Raw genomic sequence first — 16,094 nt, 5'->3', positions numbered from 1 at the left:
CAAAAAGGAAGTCAGTTGTCTTCCCAAAATGGGTACCCAGTCTCTTTTGTGGAAGACAGTTGTCTTCCCAGAAATGGTACTTTATTAAAGTATGTTGGTGCTCAACGATGAGTTGGTCAGTAAGCAGCGGCAGAGGATGACAAAAAGGAAGTCAGTTGTCTTCCCAAAATGGGTACCCAGTCTCTTTTATGGAAGACAGTTGTCTTCCCAGAAAGGGTACTTGATTGATGCGCAACGGCGAGCGGGTCAGAGTGCAGCGGCAGAGGATGCGGGGCCGGGCCGGTGGAGCTTCGGCTGATGACGTTTCATATGCAAGGCCAGATGATCAGAGCGAGCAAATGCCCGATCGCAGACCCGGCATTTGAAGGGCTTGTCACCGGTGTGCTTTCTAGTGTGACGCGTCAATTCGTCCGAGCGGGCAAAACGCCAGTCACACTCGGCCCACTGACATTTGTAGGGCTTCTCGCCTGCAAAGAAACAGATTTCAGTCAATACATTCAAAATACACGAATTTTCTCCTACACAGGGTCATTCGAAATTCATTTTTACAAATTAAGGGGTCACAGTACCTTTAAAACATTTTTTTTTTAATTTCCTAAATTTTGTTTTTCTTTGAAACCATAACATGCATACTTACTTCGCAATCAATAATTTATAACCGAAATTTTTGAATATCGGCCACATTTTTCAAAAATTCAAAAAAGTTAGGACATTTTCAATTTTTTTTTAAATCCTTAAGGCTTTTTTTTTTCTGGCACTAATTTAGAAATTTTTTTTGCTTTGCGATCACAATAATCATCTATAAAAATCTGTGCATTCATTTGCTTATATATTTATTAGAACTTTTTCTGTGATTAATTATGTAAAATCTCGTAGTTTTTCATTAAAAAAATTGTTTTTAAAGGTATAACATGCTCTAAACATTTAAATAATTTATAAAATACTTATCCAATGCACAATTTAATTAAATATATTATCCAGACTACAAAAAATATTACTTTAAAGCTGTACTTTTCATAGAAAAAAAATCCTTAGGGATTCTAATGACATGAAAACACACAAAAAAAAAAAATGATTACCGAGAAAATGCAAATTTAAAGTATTTCTTTTGCATAAGAACACATAGCTCTTTGTTCATTTCCTGTATTACAGAGTGGAAAAATAAATGCGTTTTTCTCAAAATAGCAATTTTTAACAAGTTTCACTATTGAACAAGGGCAGCGATATATCGAGCAAGGCTCCCCCCCTGATAAAACTAATATACAATAGAAAACTTACAGGAGACACAAAATATGCAATTAACACAAAATTGTGGACATCGCATTATCATTATCAAGCAGTAAGAGGACATTTATAAATCTCTCATTTCTGGAGGGAACCAATTGGACACAACAACATCCATCTTTTACACAATTTGAAAAAGAACCAGTTTTAAATTTAAAAAAAATGGCCGACTCAAATGAGTCGTAGTTACGAACAGTGGTGCTCAACGTTTTTTTCCCAGGGGCCGCACCTCATACTAAGGTGAATCTCGCGGGTCAAATCATATATACAAATTTAAATATACTTAAATATTTTCTAGATAACACGGGATGATAACAAAATAAAATAACAAACATTGAATTGTTATCATTTCTGGCTGCTTGGCTGTTTATTTTATAAACACGAATTTTCCACCAGTGTTTTGGAAACCAATTTCTGACTATGGCTCTATATGCGCAACAATTATTCCTAAGATCGAATGTAGATGTTTAGTTATTTTGGAGGGTGCCAGAACATAGTTCTCTGTTCTTAAAATTCTGAGTCTCTCTCTTCTAGGATAAAAACGTCTAGAAAAAGTCATCGTTCAAAAAAAAAAAAAAAATCAGTTAGGAGTTACGATGTCCCTGACATACACAGATACACACGCACCGTTAAACTTATAGTCCACTCTCTTTTTATTTAGATATTAAGAATGCCGTATATTGTAAAAACTTGCTACTAAAAATGCTTAAAATCATCAACTTTACCTAACAATAATATTTGCAAAGCTATATAACTAATTGTCTGGCTTGTAGGCCAATATTCTGTTCTGGCTGTTCCCCCATTGCTTGTAGAGTAATAATATTATCAACGCCCAGCAGTCTCAGTTGTCATATATTGGCATACGTTTCAGAAGAATGATGGCTACGTTTTAAAATAAGAATTTTTAAACAAGTTTTGCTTTTGAGACAGTTTTTGGACTATTGAAAAACTATGGGGAAAAAACTGTTTACTCATATACAAAAGCGTCAAAGGTCACGTTATTCCTGTAATAAGAGTAAATAGCAATGGAATTGGTATATTTTCTCAACATTGTCCAGATCCACATCAGAACACAGTTTATTTGCAAAATATTTAACTTTGTTTTGTGTCTCTTTGGGATTTCTATTTGACTCAAAGCTCGATTTAGTTTTTTATTTTTTTTTTCATTTTATCAAAATCTCGCATCGAAAAAATAAAATCGCCTGTGTTGGGTCAATACTTCCTCAGCGGGAAAACGGAAAAAAAAGTGACATAAAAAATACGAAGTTTCATGAAATAAAATCAAATCACTTGGTAAGAAAACAGAAAGATGAAAAAAAAAATTTTGTGCTATTCTGAAAAGACGCGGCATAAGCAGTATCTGTACAATAACTGAAACGAAAACTGCATTCAGCTAATACTATGTCTCAGAAAAAACTTCCATCCAATCAATAAGACAAAAACCTATAAACTAATAAGCATCAAACGGGTTCAAGACCATTTTGTAGTATCAAGGCAATTGAACAGATTATTGAACTAAAGAAAGAAAGTTCAGCGCGAAAGAATGAAGTTTGAGTAAACATCATGAAAATATATATTCTTGTCTGTCTTTCAGTTCCGTCGAGATTGAAGAGAGTATTCATCAACACAGCTGCGGTGCCTATGAAATATTTTCTAGAAACGCCTTCTGAATGAAAATGCACTTTAATAAAACTCACAAAATCAATTTTAAGCAAAGAAAGTGATCCATAATCTGAATATCAAATGTATTCTATTCTATCATGCTTTTCGAAACTTCTCCTAATAAGAGCTAAGAAGCTTGGCTAAAGCTCTGCGAAAGTCAATAAAAGGTATAGAAGGTTGCAAGAGCAAACTTAATTTGTCTTCGTCTTTCTCACCATGGGAACGAGGCCTAAAGACAATTTCGAGTCACCGGAAGAGACCTCAAAAACGGCTACAAGATTGACGCTAAATCTCTAACGCCAACTTCTGCCCTCTCGCAGTGAAAAAATTCTCCCCCGATCTCCCGTTTTTATTCTCTTTTAAAAAATCTCATTCATAGAGAAAAGCAAATTTCCAAACAAACTGAGAATTTGACTTCGACAATATTTTGAGGCTAACAGGCAGGAAGCGAAGCAAACTTCGCAGATTTACCGGGTAGGATTTGAGGGGGGACAACAGTCGAATAGGGTGCTTTGCAGTTAAAGGTCGATAAGTCGCTAAGATTAGGGAAGCCAGATTTGGCGAGACAGCTTGTTGTCCATTTATACAGAAGCAGCGTTTATGGAAAGTTATCAATGCTTCAAGAAAATACAAAATACGTTGCTTCCCCAGTACATGATTCGGACACCTCTGCAACCAGTACTTAGGAAAAAACTCAAGATTGTTATATTATATATATACTGTTTTGTGAACTTGCGTTATCTGTATCTTGCCAGAATTTATTTAAAAAAATGTCAACAAGACTGTTGTAAATTAAGCAAAAGTAAGAACTTCATTGGATCTGCCAGGAACTTTTAACAAACATTCTTCATGCTTCAGAAAAAAAAATGAAAATGCAATTTAACAAAAATAACAACTATTACCTAGCAGTAAAGTTAACTTCAACACGCAACCAAAGGTGGGAAATGCTGCATTTTTCTCGAGCACTTTTCAGGATATTCAAATTAACGGATGCTGGCCAAAGATATGCAAATTATTTTCGTTGGCAAACATTTTATTACATACAACGAGAGATACTACATACTACGACCTTTACGATCATTCTCTGCAATCTACGATCTCTATGAATGTTAACGGTCTATTCTATTCCACTATTTCTTACTTTAGAAGTTATGTCTATATCAACTCATATCAACTGTTTATTGCTAAAAATTACTTTGAAATTGACGTTTTTTCGACCCGAATTCAGAACAGAAATGCAATTCAAATTCAAAATTCGTTTAATTAACCATTGCAATCAGCGATTGATTTTTTTGAGTAATGATTTACTACACTAAGGCCAAATTTTCCCGAGCTGATTTCGCTTTCTTGCTCTCCTTTAAGTATGAACAAAATTTCATACGGAAGAACTTGGAAATGTTTAATCGTATCTTATGATCTTCGCATACGAAAAGATACTCGGAGAATAGAAAAAAAAACTCTGGAATTATTCATAAGTATAGCTGTTCATATGAAAGTGGAGAGATGCTACTAACATTTGATCTGAACTTTCCATTTTAAGTTTAGTGTGAATGACTAGTTATTTTCTCAAGTTATTAAGATTATTTATTGAAGAAATTCGAACACTGATGGATACTTCCTACTATTACCGAAGGAAAGCTTTTTGCAGAAACTTTTCAATGATTTATTTATTTATTTTTTTAAGAATCCGATCATTGTGGCGTTTATTGTAAGTAATAAAAACGAATATAATTTTATGGACATCAGTTACTGCACACTTCTGTTATACATGTAAAAACATGAACAATAGCCCGTTTATGCAAAGAAACATTGAAGAAATTAAAAAATAGTTTGCTGCATGGCAGAAATAACTAGCAATGGCAAAAAAGCATTCATATTTTGTACTTGAAAGGTGCTTGAAAATCTGAAGCAAACATTACATACGAGGCTTTCATAAACCGCAAACAAAATGCTAACTTACGTAATAATAATTTTAATTCTTTTACAATTTTCAAACCGAAATGATTATAAAAATGGCAATTGTAGGTTAATTTTGTAAGGAACAGAATTAAATACTGTTTTTGATCCTTTTTATATATTTTTTGTCTCAGTTCCTATATGACAATATTTGCTTCAAGACCTCTGACATTTTAGGATAAAGTCTGAGATTTTATAGTTAGACAACAAAATGGAAATAAATCTCATTTCATTTTTACAAACGTAATATCTATCGAAGAAAAATAGATACGTTTACAACGATAAATCCATTTCACCTTTTTCTCCTGAACCATTATAAATAATTTTAAATATGAAGAATCCATTTACTGGACTTCAACTAGTGATTTGAAATTGAAAATGTGAAGGCAATTAAGAATTCAACACTCGCTAGTTATTCTGACTTCAGATATTAAACAACTACATATTTTAAACATATTTGAGCCATTTGTATCGAGTTTGCATTTTTAACTTTGTAAGTTCACTCAACTATATTCGTAACATTCACCATGCAAAGTAAAGTTTTCTCTCTGTTGTTTCCGAAAAGTATGTTTGAACTTAAATGACTTGGTTTTTAGATTGTAAAACTAGAGAGATTGTAAAACCTTTTAAAAGGTATCATACTCCTGCGAATTTCCAAGGAAATATTTCTGCAATAGGTTACAACTTTTGTGGAAAACGTGTTCAGTTACAAGTCACATGTAAACAGCAAGATTATTTAATGATTTTTAACACATATTCATGAACTTATCTTTAAAAAGATAGAATAAATACAATGAAAGCTGTCATTTTGAACATAAACCCAATGTGGAGTGAGCAAAGGGACAACGTTTACAAATAATTTTCGTGAAAAAAGAACCATACGCTTTAGCAGTCGGTTTATACCGCAAACGTGAGCGACAAAATAAATAAAGTATTCTCTATTCTGTATTTTGAATTGCATGGAAAAGAATTGGAGGGACCACTCATCAAGTTTTCAAAGCTTTATTATGTGTAGTGCTAACTTTGATCTTAGTCCTGTCGCTTCATTAAACATCAAAGAAGGGTACGATTCCTACATTCTCATTTATATGTTGTCTAAACTAAATCGAAACCAAAAGCTGCACGTTGGCGAATTTTGAGCATTTTGAAGTAACCCAAAAAAAAAAAAAAAAACTTCTCCTCGGGGAAAACACGAGAGAGAAAAAAAAATAGAGTTGAAAAAAATCCCGAGGGTCTCCCCAAAATCAAGATTCACTCGACACCCCTGAGTCCACTGATTAATCGTTTTCTGTTCGTCCCCAGGATCCCTCCTCCTTTATTTGTCCTAAAAGGTGACGTGCTCAGCTTTATGCGGAGAGATTAATGGACAATTGATTGCTTAGGGGGATGAGGATTTGTTAAAGGCAAGATGCTCTTAGATATATATATAGGTATAAATGTGTGTGTATGTAGATAGAGATGGGGGCTTGAGCTATGGGCGCGAGGACTTTGATTTCTTCCCAATGCTGAATTTGCTTAAAAGAGAAATTTGTTGAATATTCTTTTCATTTTTCCGGCTTTTTAGTATCTCCGCCGTAAAAGTGCTGCTCACAATATATTCGATCATTTATATTCGACATTCCCATAAGTGTCACTTAAGAAAAGGAAATGAGCCTTTGCCAATGTTGATCAGGGACTTTCCATGCGACCAAAGAGCTTCCAACCATTTCACGGACGGGGGGATTTTTTCTTCAGTTTTCGTTTTTTAGCTTTCATTCTTTTTGGAAAATAGCTTTTCAGCAGACGTAGTTCTGATTTATTCTTAGATTATTTGCTCGTTTGTGCTATACAAAAAAGACTACCTTCATTTCTAAAATTCTGGTAGAAGCTAAATGTAACAGGCTAAACTATGTTCGTAAATTAATTGAATACTTAAACAATAAGAAAAAGCGGAATATCGAAGCAGATACAATACATTAAATTTCTAATAACAGGCAGTTGTTAGAAATTGTTGGCATAACATAAGCTAAACACTTAAAAAGGTTGCTGGTAGAAGTGAAAGGCTTAAAGGATTTGGGGAAGAATGAATCATGTGTTTTAGCACCTGGAAAATGCTAAATTTCTTTAGGAATGTCAAAGTAATTGGGAGGAACTATCTAACATCAGGCAGGAGTTAACCCTTGCATAACATGATAACACCCAAAAAGTGGAAAAAGCTAAATGACTGAAAACAAATCAAATACCTAAATAATTCGTGCAAGATAATTATATAAATGGTAACAAAAGTTTGGTAGTCTGTTCAACATTGTCGAAAAGCGTAGCCTTGTAACAGGATTTACAGTCATCCCTCGCTACTTCGCGCTTCAACTTTCGCGGCTTCACTACTTCGCGGTTTTTTCAGTTTTCTTTATTTTATTTATTTATTTATTTATTCATTTTTTTCAAATTCAGTAACTAGCCTTTTGCATGCGCTCGTGTAAACTTTTTCCTACAAAAGAATAACAATGCATATCTTTTTAAGTAAGCTGAGCTCTTCTGAGGCGTGTAGTTGTACTAGTTGAGGGAGTGGAGGTATAAAATCACCGAAGAAAGTGAAGGGAATCGCTGTCTCCTTTTAACCGTTAAACACTAACTGGAAAGTATAAATCACTGTATTATTACTAGGGGATGTAAATGCATCTATAAATGGTGTTCAACAATGTACTAGCTTTGTATGTTGTATACAGTGTATACTTAGTACCTTTAATGAGGATAAATGTAGAGAGGAAGAACGGGGGCTCATACGGTCACTAACTGGCAATTAATTCATCAGTTGAGCTATTTTCATAGATTAATAGATAGATTGTAAGAACTTCATGTGTGTGTGTAGTTAATTTCTCAATGATTAGCAATGTGATATATATTTCGTCTAATTTTGTGTAATATATTAAGTAATACAAATGTAATGGTGGTAAAGGATGCTGTTTCATGTCTAGGGGGCTCTAACTATTTTAGAAACCTATTTAAGTTGTTGTAAAGTAAGTTTCATGCGCTCTAGTTAGGAAAATATTCGGTTTATAAATACAGAATCCTACATCGCGTAAATTCAGTTATCGCGGTAAAGTCTGGAACGAATTAACCGCGATAAACGAGGGTTAACTGTAGTAACTGAAATACTTCTTTGGCTATTTATTTAGTACATGTATTTTACAGGAAGGTTACCTTTTCTCAAAAATGAATGACTTATTTTATTAGAGAATGTTTCTCGACGCTTCAACATTCACCTCATAAATTCTTATGTGTCAAAAATAAAACATCATGTTTTTAGCGTTATCATTCATGTTTTTAGCAGCTGAAATTAAAGGTGTGGGTTTTTTTTTAACAATATATTACATATTTTTGTTTTCTTTTATTGTTATTTCGTACTCAGTGTTTGAAAATAATCTAGATTTAAGGGTAGTAATTAAACATTTTTAAGAAATGCAGTCTTCTGAAAATAATTTTAATATGAAAATTCTTGGAACAGGTAAGTATAATTAGATTCATACAGCAAAAATATTTTTCACGCAATCCGCGATTTTTTCTATGATACTGGAAGTATAAAGCGTAATTCATTTTTAACATGTGTAGTAAAATGAATTACGCAGAATATCTCAAATTTCTACCCTCGCTTTTGGTGAGCATCTTGGAGGATAACCGTGATACAGGTACCAATGGCAGCAGTTTTTCAGAGGATTTACTATTTTTTCATTTTAATCTCTACTTCCTCAAAACTAGATAGTTTTGACCGCAAAATAAATTTGAATGTTACGAAGAGAAATGGTTATACCAATTTTTCGTAGCCGCGAGATATTTTTATTATTATCTAAATTTATTTTTGGAAATGCCTCAATATTACCTACCTGCATTTTCAAAGTTTAATTTAAATAGTGTACTTCTATAACTTTATGAGCAGTTTAATTAAAAACTTATAACTACGTAAGATTTTTTTTTTTTAAAAAAAAGGAGAGATAAGATATTTATGTTTGTTAATAAATAGTTTGTGCAATGGGCAAAAAGTCGTGGTCATAAAATAGTTTAATGTTCTTTTAAGAGATACAAAGTTCATGAAGTAGCCAAAAGGTATTTTATATAATAGTACAAAGTTGAATCGAATAGTAGAAAGTTGTTTATGGCATAGTAATTTAGGAAATTATTAAAACTAATAAAGTCAAGTTTACTAAATCTTGAGAGAAGAGTACAAAATTTAGCACAAAAATACATTCAATATTTCAAAATCCTTCCTTTAAGTTGTCGATTTTTTTTTTTTTTTTCTCTGTGACGTATGCGTAGTAAAAATATTTTTCACAACCATCATTTCAGGAAAAATCTCATGCACGAATTGGAAAAAAGTTATTAGCTTCGACTTATCAAAATTTTTCAAAAATTGGAGATATTTATTTTCGTAGCATGTTTGAAAATGCACAGGTATTGAAGATAAATATGTTTCTACCAAGAGACATTTTTTACTCGTTTTGAAAAAAGGAATCAAATGTCATTACACAAAAGGACATTCAAACTGAAATCCTAATCACGAAGTTCCCAAAGGTATTTCAGGCAACTCTGACAAATATGCTTCAAATGAGTAAATTTTACAAAATTAAATTGTTATTTTGATTCAGTTTTAGTTTCTTCTGTGTTTTATGAACATAAAAGTTAAGCTCATGCATTGCATTTTAGTTAAAATATGTTAAATCTTTGAATCTGCACCAAATTAGTAAAGAATTCTTCACCGTAAAGTTTAGATTCACCATATTATTGACATATTTGAACATATATAAACCAAAAACAGGATGTGTTACCAAAACGATTTTTGTTTTATCGTTGCGTTTAAGATTAGCTAATCATTAAAGATATTATTTTACGTACTGACAGTACTTTTTCCCAAATGTTGTCAAGCAATTATTAAATGTAATAGCGTAGCAGTTAGCATACTGCATCGAAAAACATAATTAATTATTTTAAAGTGGATTTCTGTGCCTTAAATATGCTTCTATATGTCTCGTCACAGAACCAATGTTTTCTTTGCAATGCCGTATTCAGTTTTAAATAACGTCTTTTAACTCAAATACACAGAAAGAATAACTAATGTGTATTAGTTGTTGAAATGGAATAACTTTTCTTAAAATGTGATCTTATTATTAGCCGAAATCCTAGTATTTTTAACAATCAAACATAAAAGCAAAACTAGCAGCATCAGAGACCTAAATAGACAAAGCAGCACTTCGTGCATACTTCCCCTCATCCAGAAAGTCACATTTTCAAGGAAATCTTAAAAGGACTTAGACAACTCGGAAGTAGAACGACATCTTCCATCCCCCTACTGCAAAAAAAAATCAGAAAAGAAGGGAAAAAAAATTGGGGGCTAGATCAGACACAAAGCGCTCAAAAATCGAGGCGTGAGACTTTCTATCGTGCACGAATCTGTGTATGTATGTACGCGCAACATGCACGTACCGCCTCCCCTCCTAACCTTTTAAGGATAATGACGCAAAAAATGGATACGGTTTTAAAAAATGATAAAGAGAAAAAAAAAAAAAGTGGCGGCACGCGAATTTCCACAGAGATTAGTGTAATCCCCTCTAAGTCCTATTTTGTGGCAATTTTAGGGACCGACAATAGGAGAAGCCAAGCAGTTTAAAAAATATGAAAACATAATTTCTTTCACCTTTATCTGGTTACAAAAGGATTAAAAATCGCCGCCAATGTTAATCTTTTTTAGCTGGGCATTTTTTTGAAACCGAGGGTCATTATGTTATTGTAGGTATTATAATATCAAGATGAGTTAGAATGTGTTGAAAAATCGAGCTGCATAAGAAAGACATGAAAAGATAACTGTTTGTCACGCTTTTTAAGGCGTAACTAACACACCTATGTTTCGCCTTTTTGTGAAACATGGCTTGTGTAGTGTTTATTGTAAAGTGCTTGTAGTACATTTATTTAAAGTGACAACCTTTTCATGGCGATTTGTGCGCTAAAAGTCATTTTTCAACCTACTAGTCCAAACTCGACTATTATGACCTAAGGTTCGCAAAGTGGGATTTTCTTTCTTTTCTTTTTTTTACCGCTAATCTTTTAAGTGAAATGGATGTTCCGTCGAAGGAAGTGGTCTAAAATGGAACGCTCTATTTCTCACGGTAAACTCGAGAATCGCTTGGCGTTTTCATTTCATTTGCATAATGTGAGGAACAACCTCGGACTTCTGACCCAACAAACTGATTGAAATGACTTCTTTCTATTTTAAAGACGCGGCACTAAAAGAGTATTTCATCAAAGAAAGGCAGAATGCCCTACTACGAAGTCTATCATTAATATCAGACGAACGCAATCACAGCCTATTAATCATAAAAACCAGAGAATCATTTGCAACTTCTTTATTTACATCTCTTTATACATCAACCCCTTTTTGATTTGAAAACTTTGCTCTGCCTCTCGTTAGGCCTAACTAGATTTCTTTTCATATTTTCCATTTATCTCCGTATGATTCATGTTTAATAAACGTAGCTTTATATCAGGGTTTTATTCACATAGAAGCTCATATTGATAATGCCATATCGCAACCTATTCGTTCTTGTTGCAGCAAGTTTTACCAAAATGGCGAAAAGTACAAATTCCATAATATACGTTTAAAGGGGAAAAGTATGCATTGAAAAGTATATATTATGTATTCAAAAATTTACTTTTGAATGTTTACCTTTTTTGAGATCAAAATATATCAATAATAAAAATATTGTAAAGTTTACTTGCCAGTATGTATGCGTTGATGCGCCTTTAGGTGTGAGCTCTTCGTATACACTTTGCTACAACCTTTAAATGAAAGGATAAAAAAATGTAAGTTTTTTATTAAATAAATCATACAGTTTAAACTTAAAATCATATGATTAATAATTAATTAAATGAAATTAAATGATACAATTTAAACACCTAAGTGAACATATTGACCAAATTATACTAAATTGAAAAAAAAAAAAAAAAAAAAAACGCCGTTTAAAGAAAGTAAACTCGCAAAAAAACTTGATGGGATAAGTTTTTTTTTTTCTCGCATGTATTTCAAATCTCTGTAAACGGTTTATTTACGTTGTATTAGCAGAAATATTTTAACTTTGCAACCTTTGAGTAAGTAAAATTTCAGGACAAGATGCAAAAAATTGAAAGAACTAAAAACCAGATTCTACCGAGACATTTACACATTATGTATATACAATTTCAAACTGATTCGTGTTCATTATTCTTCGATGTTTCAGCAGGGATAACTAAATCTTACAACCTGCTTTTCTCAGAAGCATTTAAAGCAGGCGAGGGAAACTTGTGGAAAAATATAGTTAGAAGTTAGTCGAAGTTACATTTTGTGCTGAAAAGTCACATGCAAAATACTTTAAACCAATGTAAGAAATGACTGATAAGTTTTTATGTTTTTAGTTTTCCAACTGGCCAGATTGTATAAGTAACGAGGATTTTAAAAATAAAAATCAAGTTTTTGCTAATAAATCATAATCGTGCAATTTTTGTAATCTTCACTCATTTAAAAATTACGGAGAAACAAGTCATATCTCAATTTAAAACATATTATCGAAGTACTTTAGGGGAAAAAGAAGCGTTTTTATAGTTTTGAGGAAAATCCATCTTCAGTTTATTTTGTCATTGTCAAATTACTTTCATTGCACTTTCCACACATTTTAGTTCTTTTAGTAGAACAGGCCATATTTCATCAGAAACGACAGTAACAGAACTACCTACTTTTGAACTACATGACATTTCATCTACTTCGTCAGAGAAAAGTTTCAGTTTTTTCTCACTTCTGGTGGTATTTTCTTCAGTTTCAGGGATTTCTGTTTTATTCCATCTTTTCCTAGCTCGCTCTAGTGCAAGTTGCTTTTTTTTAGATGGTTGTGATGTTGTAGCATGCCATCTAGCATTAATTTTATGCATACTTATATTGTAATAAGAAGATAAAAACGATTTAAAACGAAAAATATAATGAAAAGGAATGAGTTTATGACGCTGTTCAAATGATCGGCGAAACTGTGTCAGAAAACATAAACAAATGCTTGAATGCAAACAAAGTTGCAGTTAAAGTTAATAAGATGTTGCCAACAGAAACTAAAACTGTTATAAATTAATTATTTATTTAAATTTTCAATAAAAAACATATTAGCTACGCTAAAACTCCGAAAAATGAAGCTGAAATTAGATAAACAGCTGATCAACAGATCAAAACATGCCACGCCCACTTTCCCTGTAAAATCCTTAAAAATTGCTTTAGAATCAAAATTTCAACTGAATATCATTTAGAACACATTTTCTGATTTTTAAACGAAAAAATTTTTATTTCGATAATTTGGTCTTTTTGAAGGTCCCGTGTCCCCTTAACTTTTTAGAAATGTCTTATGTATAATATGTAATTGAATAAGATCCATCTTATAGATGATTTAAGATCAAATTAATGTGCACAGAAAAAATCGCGTTAATGAAATGGCATCCAAAATACTACGTACAATTTGAGAAACAAATGCCAGTAATACGCTATCAAAGGACTAAGCAACCTCTACTTGATCATATTAATTACAGCTTCTTTCTAGAAAGAAGCTAATTACTATAATTTAAAAGTGAAAACCACCACCTGTTACAGTTCTACTTTCTTTCCGTTGCTAAAATAAGAAAAAAAAAGAGCCCACAGAAAAACTTACTGTCTGCTACCGTTCGATGTGCATCTAGTTAAAAGCCCATCAGTATGCGTATGACACATCTGGAGACATGTCACAAGATATGTACCGTAATTGTGTTACTTGTTGTATATTAAGTAGACAAACACTTTCCACCTCAATGCTTTGCTCTTTTGTCAAAGCCAGTTTCGGAATTTGACATTAATGACACATCAAGATGTCAAGATTTTGTCAGCAGATATGGAATAAAAAACGTGGGTACGATTTCCAGTTTGGACTAATCTTAATATACATCTGACTGTGGAAAGATAACTAAAAAATTAGCCAGTAATTTTCGCAAAAGCACAGAATCCCAGAAGAACTTGGATATTTTTTGCATAGAAGAAGATTCGAAGGACATTGAAGAAAATTCTGTAACATTTTCCCTAGATTTTTGATGAGATTTGGATGCAGCAAAAAACAGAGCTATTAGTTAACATGCAAATAAATTCTCCAAAGACAATAAAGATGATTTTAAAACAGTTTTATATCATGGAGAACTTTGATGATGTTTGAATGCAAACGATAAACGAAACTACTGATCATTCTAAGGATCCTTTTTATTTGAAATTTCCTTCATTTCAATATAGATTGGCAAATCTTAAAATTTCAATCCAACCCTATCAGTCGAAAAGTTTCTATTTTCATTAAAAAAATGCTTATAGATTCTAACTATTCTTATTTTTGAAAAAAAAAAAAAAAAAATATATATATATATATATATATATATATATATATATATATATATATATATATATATATATATATATATATATATATATATATATATATATATATATATATATATATATATATATATATTCTGAAGAAAGAGGTGCAACCGATTTTATCGTAGTTTGACGTTACGTTGACGCAAATTTAATGTTTAGGATGCCTGAAAGTACAAAATTTGTTATACATCTCACTAATTTATAAAATCTATAAAAACTAGAGTACCTATAAAAAGCTACGCGTCTAGCGTAATTCCTATATAGGGACCTTAATAAAAACTACCGTTAATTATGGACAAGTTCCAGATACTTTTTTAAATAAATCTTTACAGACAATAAACTAATTGACCCTAGAGCCAGAACTGTGCTAAAAAGGTAAACAAACATAGTTTCAACTAGTCCAATCGTTGCTTTATTTGTTATAGTTAGTAATATTTTAACAAATGCACTCATAACTTCCATTAATATAATATAGTTTATCATGTTAAACAAAAAAAACTATGATGCTAAATCTTATTGAATACAAGCATAAACAAAAAATTGGATAGTTTCCGCAGAGTAGCTGAACTGTTTTTGATTATTTTCAGTATTTCAATCACAAAATCGGAAGTAAAAATTTTGCAGTTATGAATTTGGAGAATCATGATGCGATTAAAAGAAAAAACATTTGCCCTGGCGTAGTGTTGTATTTAATGACATAAAGTTTCTATATTTAGTTGCTTATTAAGCTACAAGGAGTTTTGTTTCTGTTAAACTTGATTAAATGATTCTTTTTCTTTTAAATATTTGGAATAAAATTCTGTGTGACATGGAATGAGAATAATTTTCTAATTATTCTTTTATAGCCATGCTCTTGGATTGCTAAACAGATCATTTCGATTTCAAGTAAGTTCTTGCTCATAAGTTTTTTTTTTCTTCACCATATAATAAATCAGAGCATTGTTATGAAAAAAAAATATTTACGTAAAGGAAGCTCGCTTCTTTCAGCTCCAAATAATTGCTCTCTTAAGCGAAAGATGCAGCTGTATGTCACAAAAAAATAAAAGTAAACCTCACATTTTTGCTTTGATTGATGAAAGGTGCTTTAAATTTCCGTGTTTCTTTAAAATTAAAAATCTTCGAGAAAAGACTTCTCTACAGCTAGAAAATTTTTAATGCAGCTGACGTGATTTTAATTCAAAACAGATTTATCAGTCAGTATAAAAATACAGGAAAACAAATGATGGTTCTGAATGAAAAATCAAACTTCAGGTCTCAGGAAATAACTTGCATACACCTGGCCTACAACAGTCACAATCCACAATCCGTCACTCAGAAAAGAATTTAACCACATAGGTTGAAAATGGAAAAATATTTCCTTGGGGATAGGGAGTTAATAGTAATTGACTGCTCTAAGGTATTTACAAATTTTCTCAAGCGTAAGCATGACACTTTAAAGCATGACACCTTAGAATTTTGGATTACTATGCGGTGGTCACCGATGGTACGACATAGGAGGCAGGTATTAAGGACTCGTGTAAGAGCTAGTGGACGGTGGACGTATGCCATTTTTGGCTAAACAATTTGTTATTTGGCTAATGAGGGGGTAAAACCCTTCTAGATCCCTCTTATACGCCTATGCTTAACTAATCAAATGACTGCGGTTGTTACAGAAAAACAGGAACCTCGAATTTCAATTTGCTAAGAAGTTTGCTGGTTGAACCAAGGAGGATATTCAAACAACTATATTTCACTCAAACAAAAGTTATTGTTTTTTTTTTTT

The 16,094-nt window shown here is 32.1% G+C and overlaps 1 protein-coding gene across 1 annotated transcript in view; it reads right to left on the bottom strand.

Moving 5' to 3' along the window:
* Positions 1-246: 246 nt before the first annotated feature.
* LOC129231626 (Krueppel-like factor 2) overlaps positions 247-16,094 on the bottom strand; it is a 39,970-nt gene continuing 24,122 nt past the window's right edge. The window contains exons 2-3 of the mRNA XM_054865992.1: positions 11,647-11,706; positions 247-467 (exon numbers count right to left, since the gene is read on the bottom strand). Of these exons, the coding sequence (XP_054721967.1) occupies positions 247-467; positions 11,647-11,706 (281 nt within the window). The remainder of the gene's footprint in view (positions 468-11,646; positions 11,707-16,094) is intronic.

Source organism: Uloborus diversus, chromosome 10 (genome assembly GCF_026930045.1).
Source record: "Uloborus diversus isolate 005 chromosome 10, Udiv.v.3.1, whole genome shotgun sequence".
Taxonomy (NCBI): domain Eukaryota; kingdom Metazoa; phylum Arthropoda; class Arachnida; order Araneae; family Uloboridae; genus Uloborus; species Uloborus diversus.
This window is presented reverse-complemented; position numbering and strand designations above follow the sequence as displayed.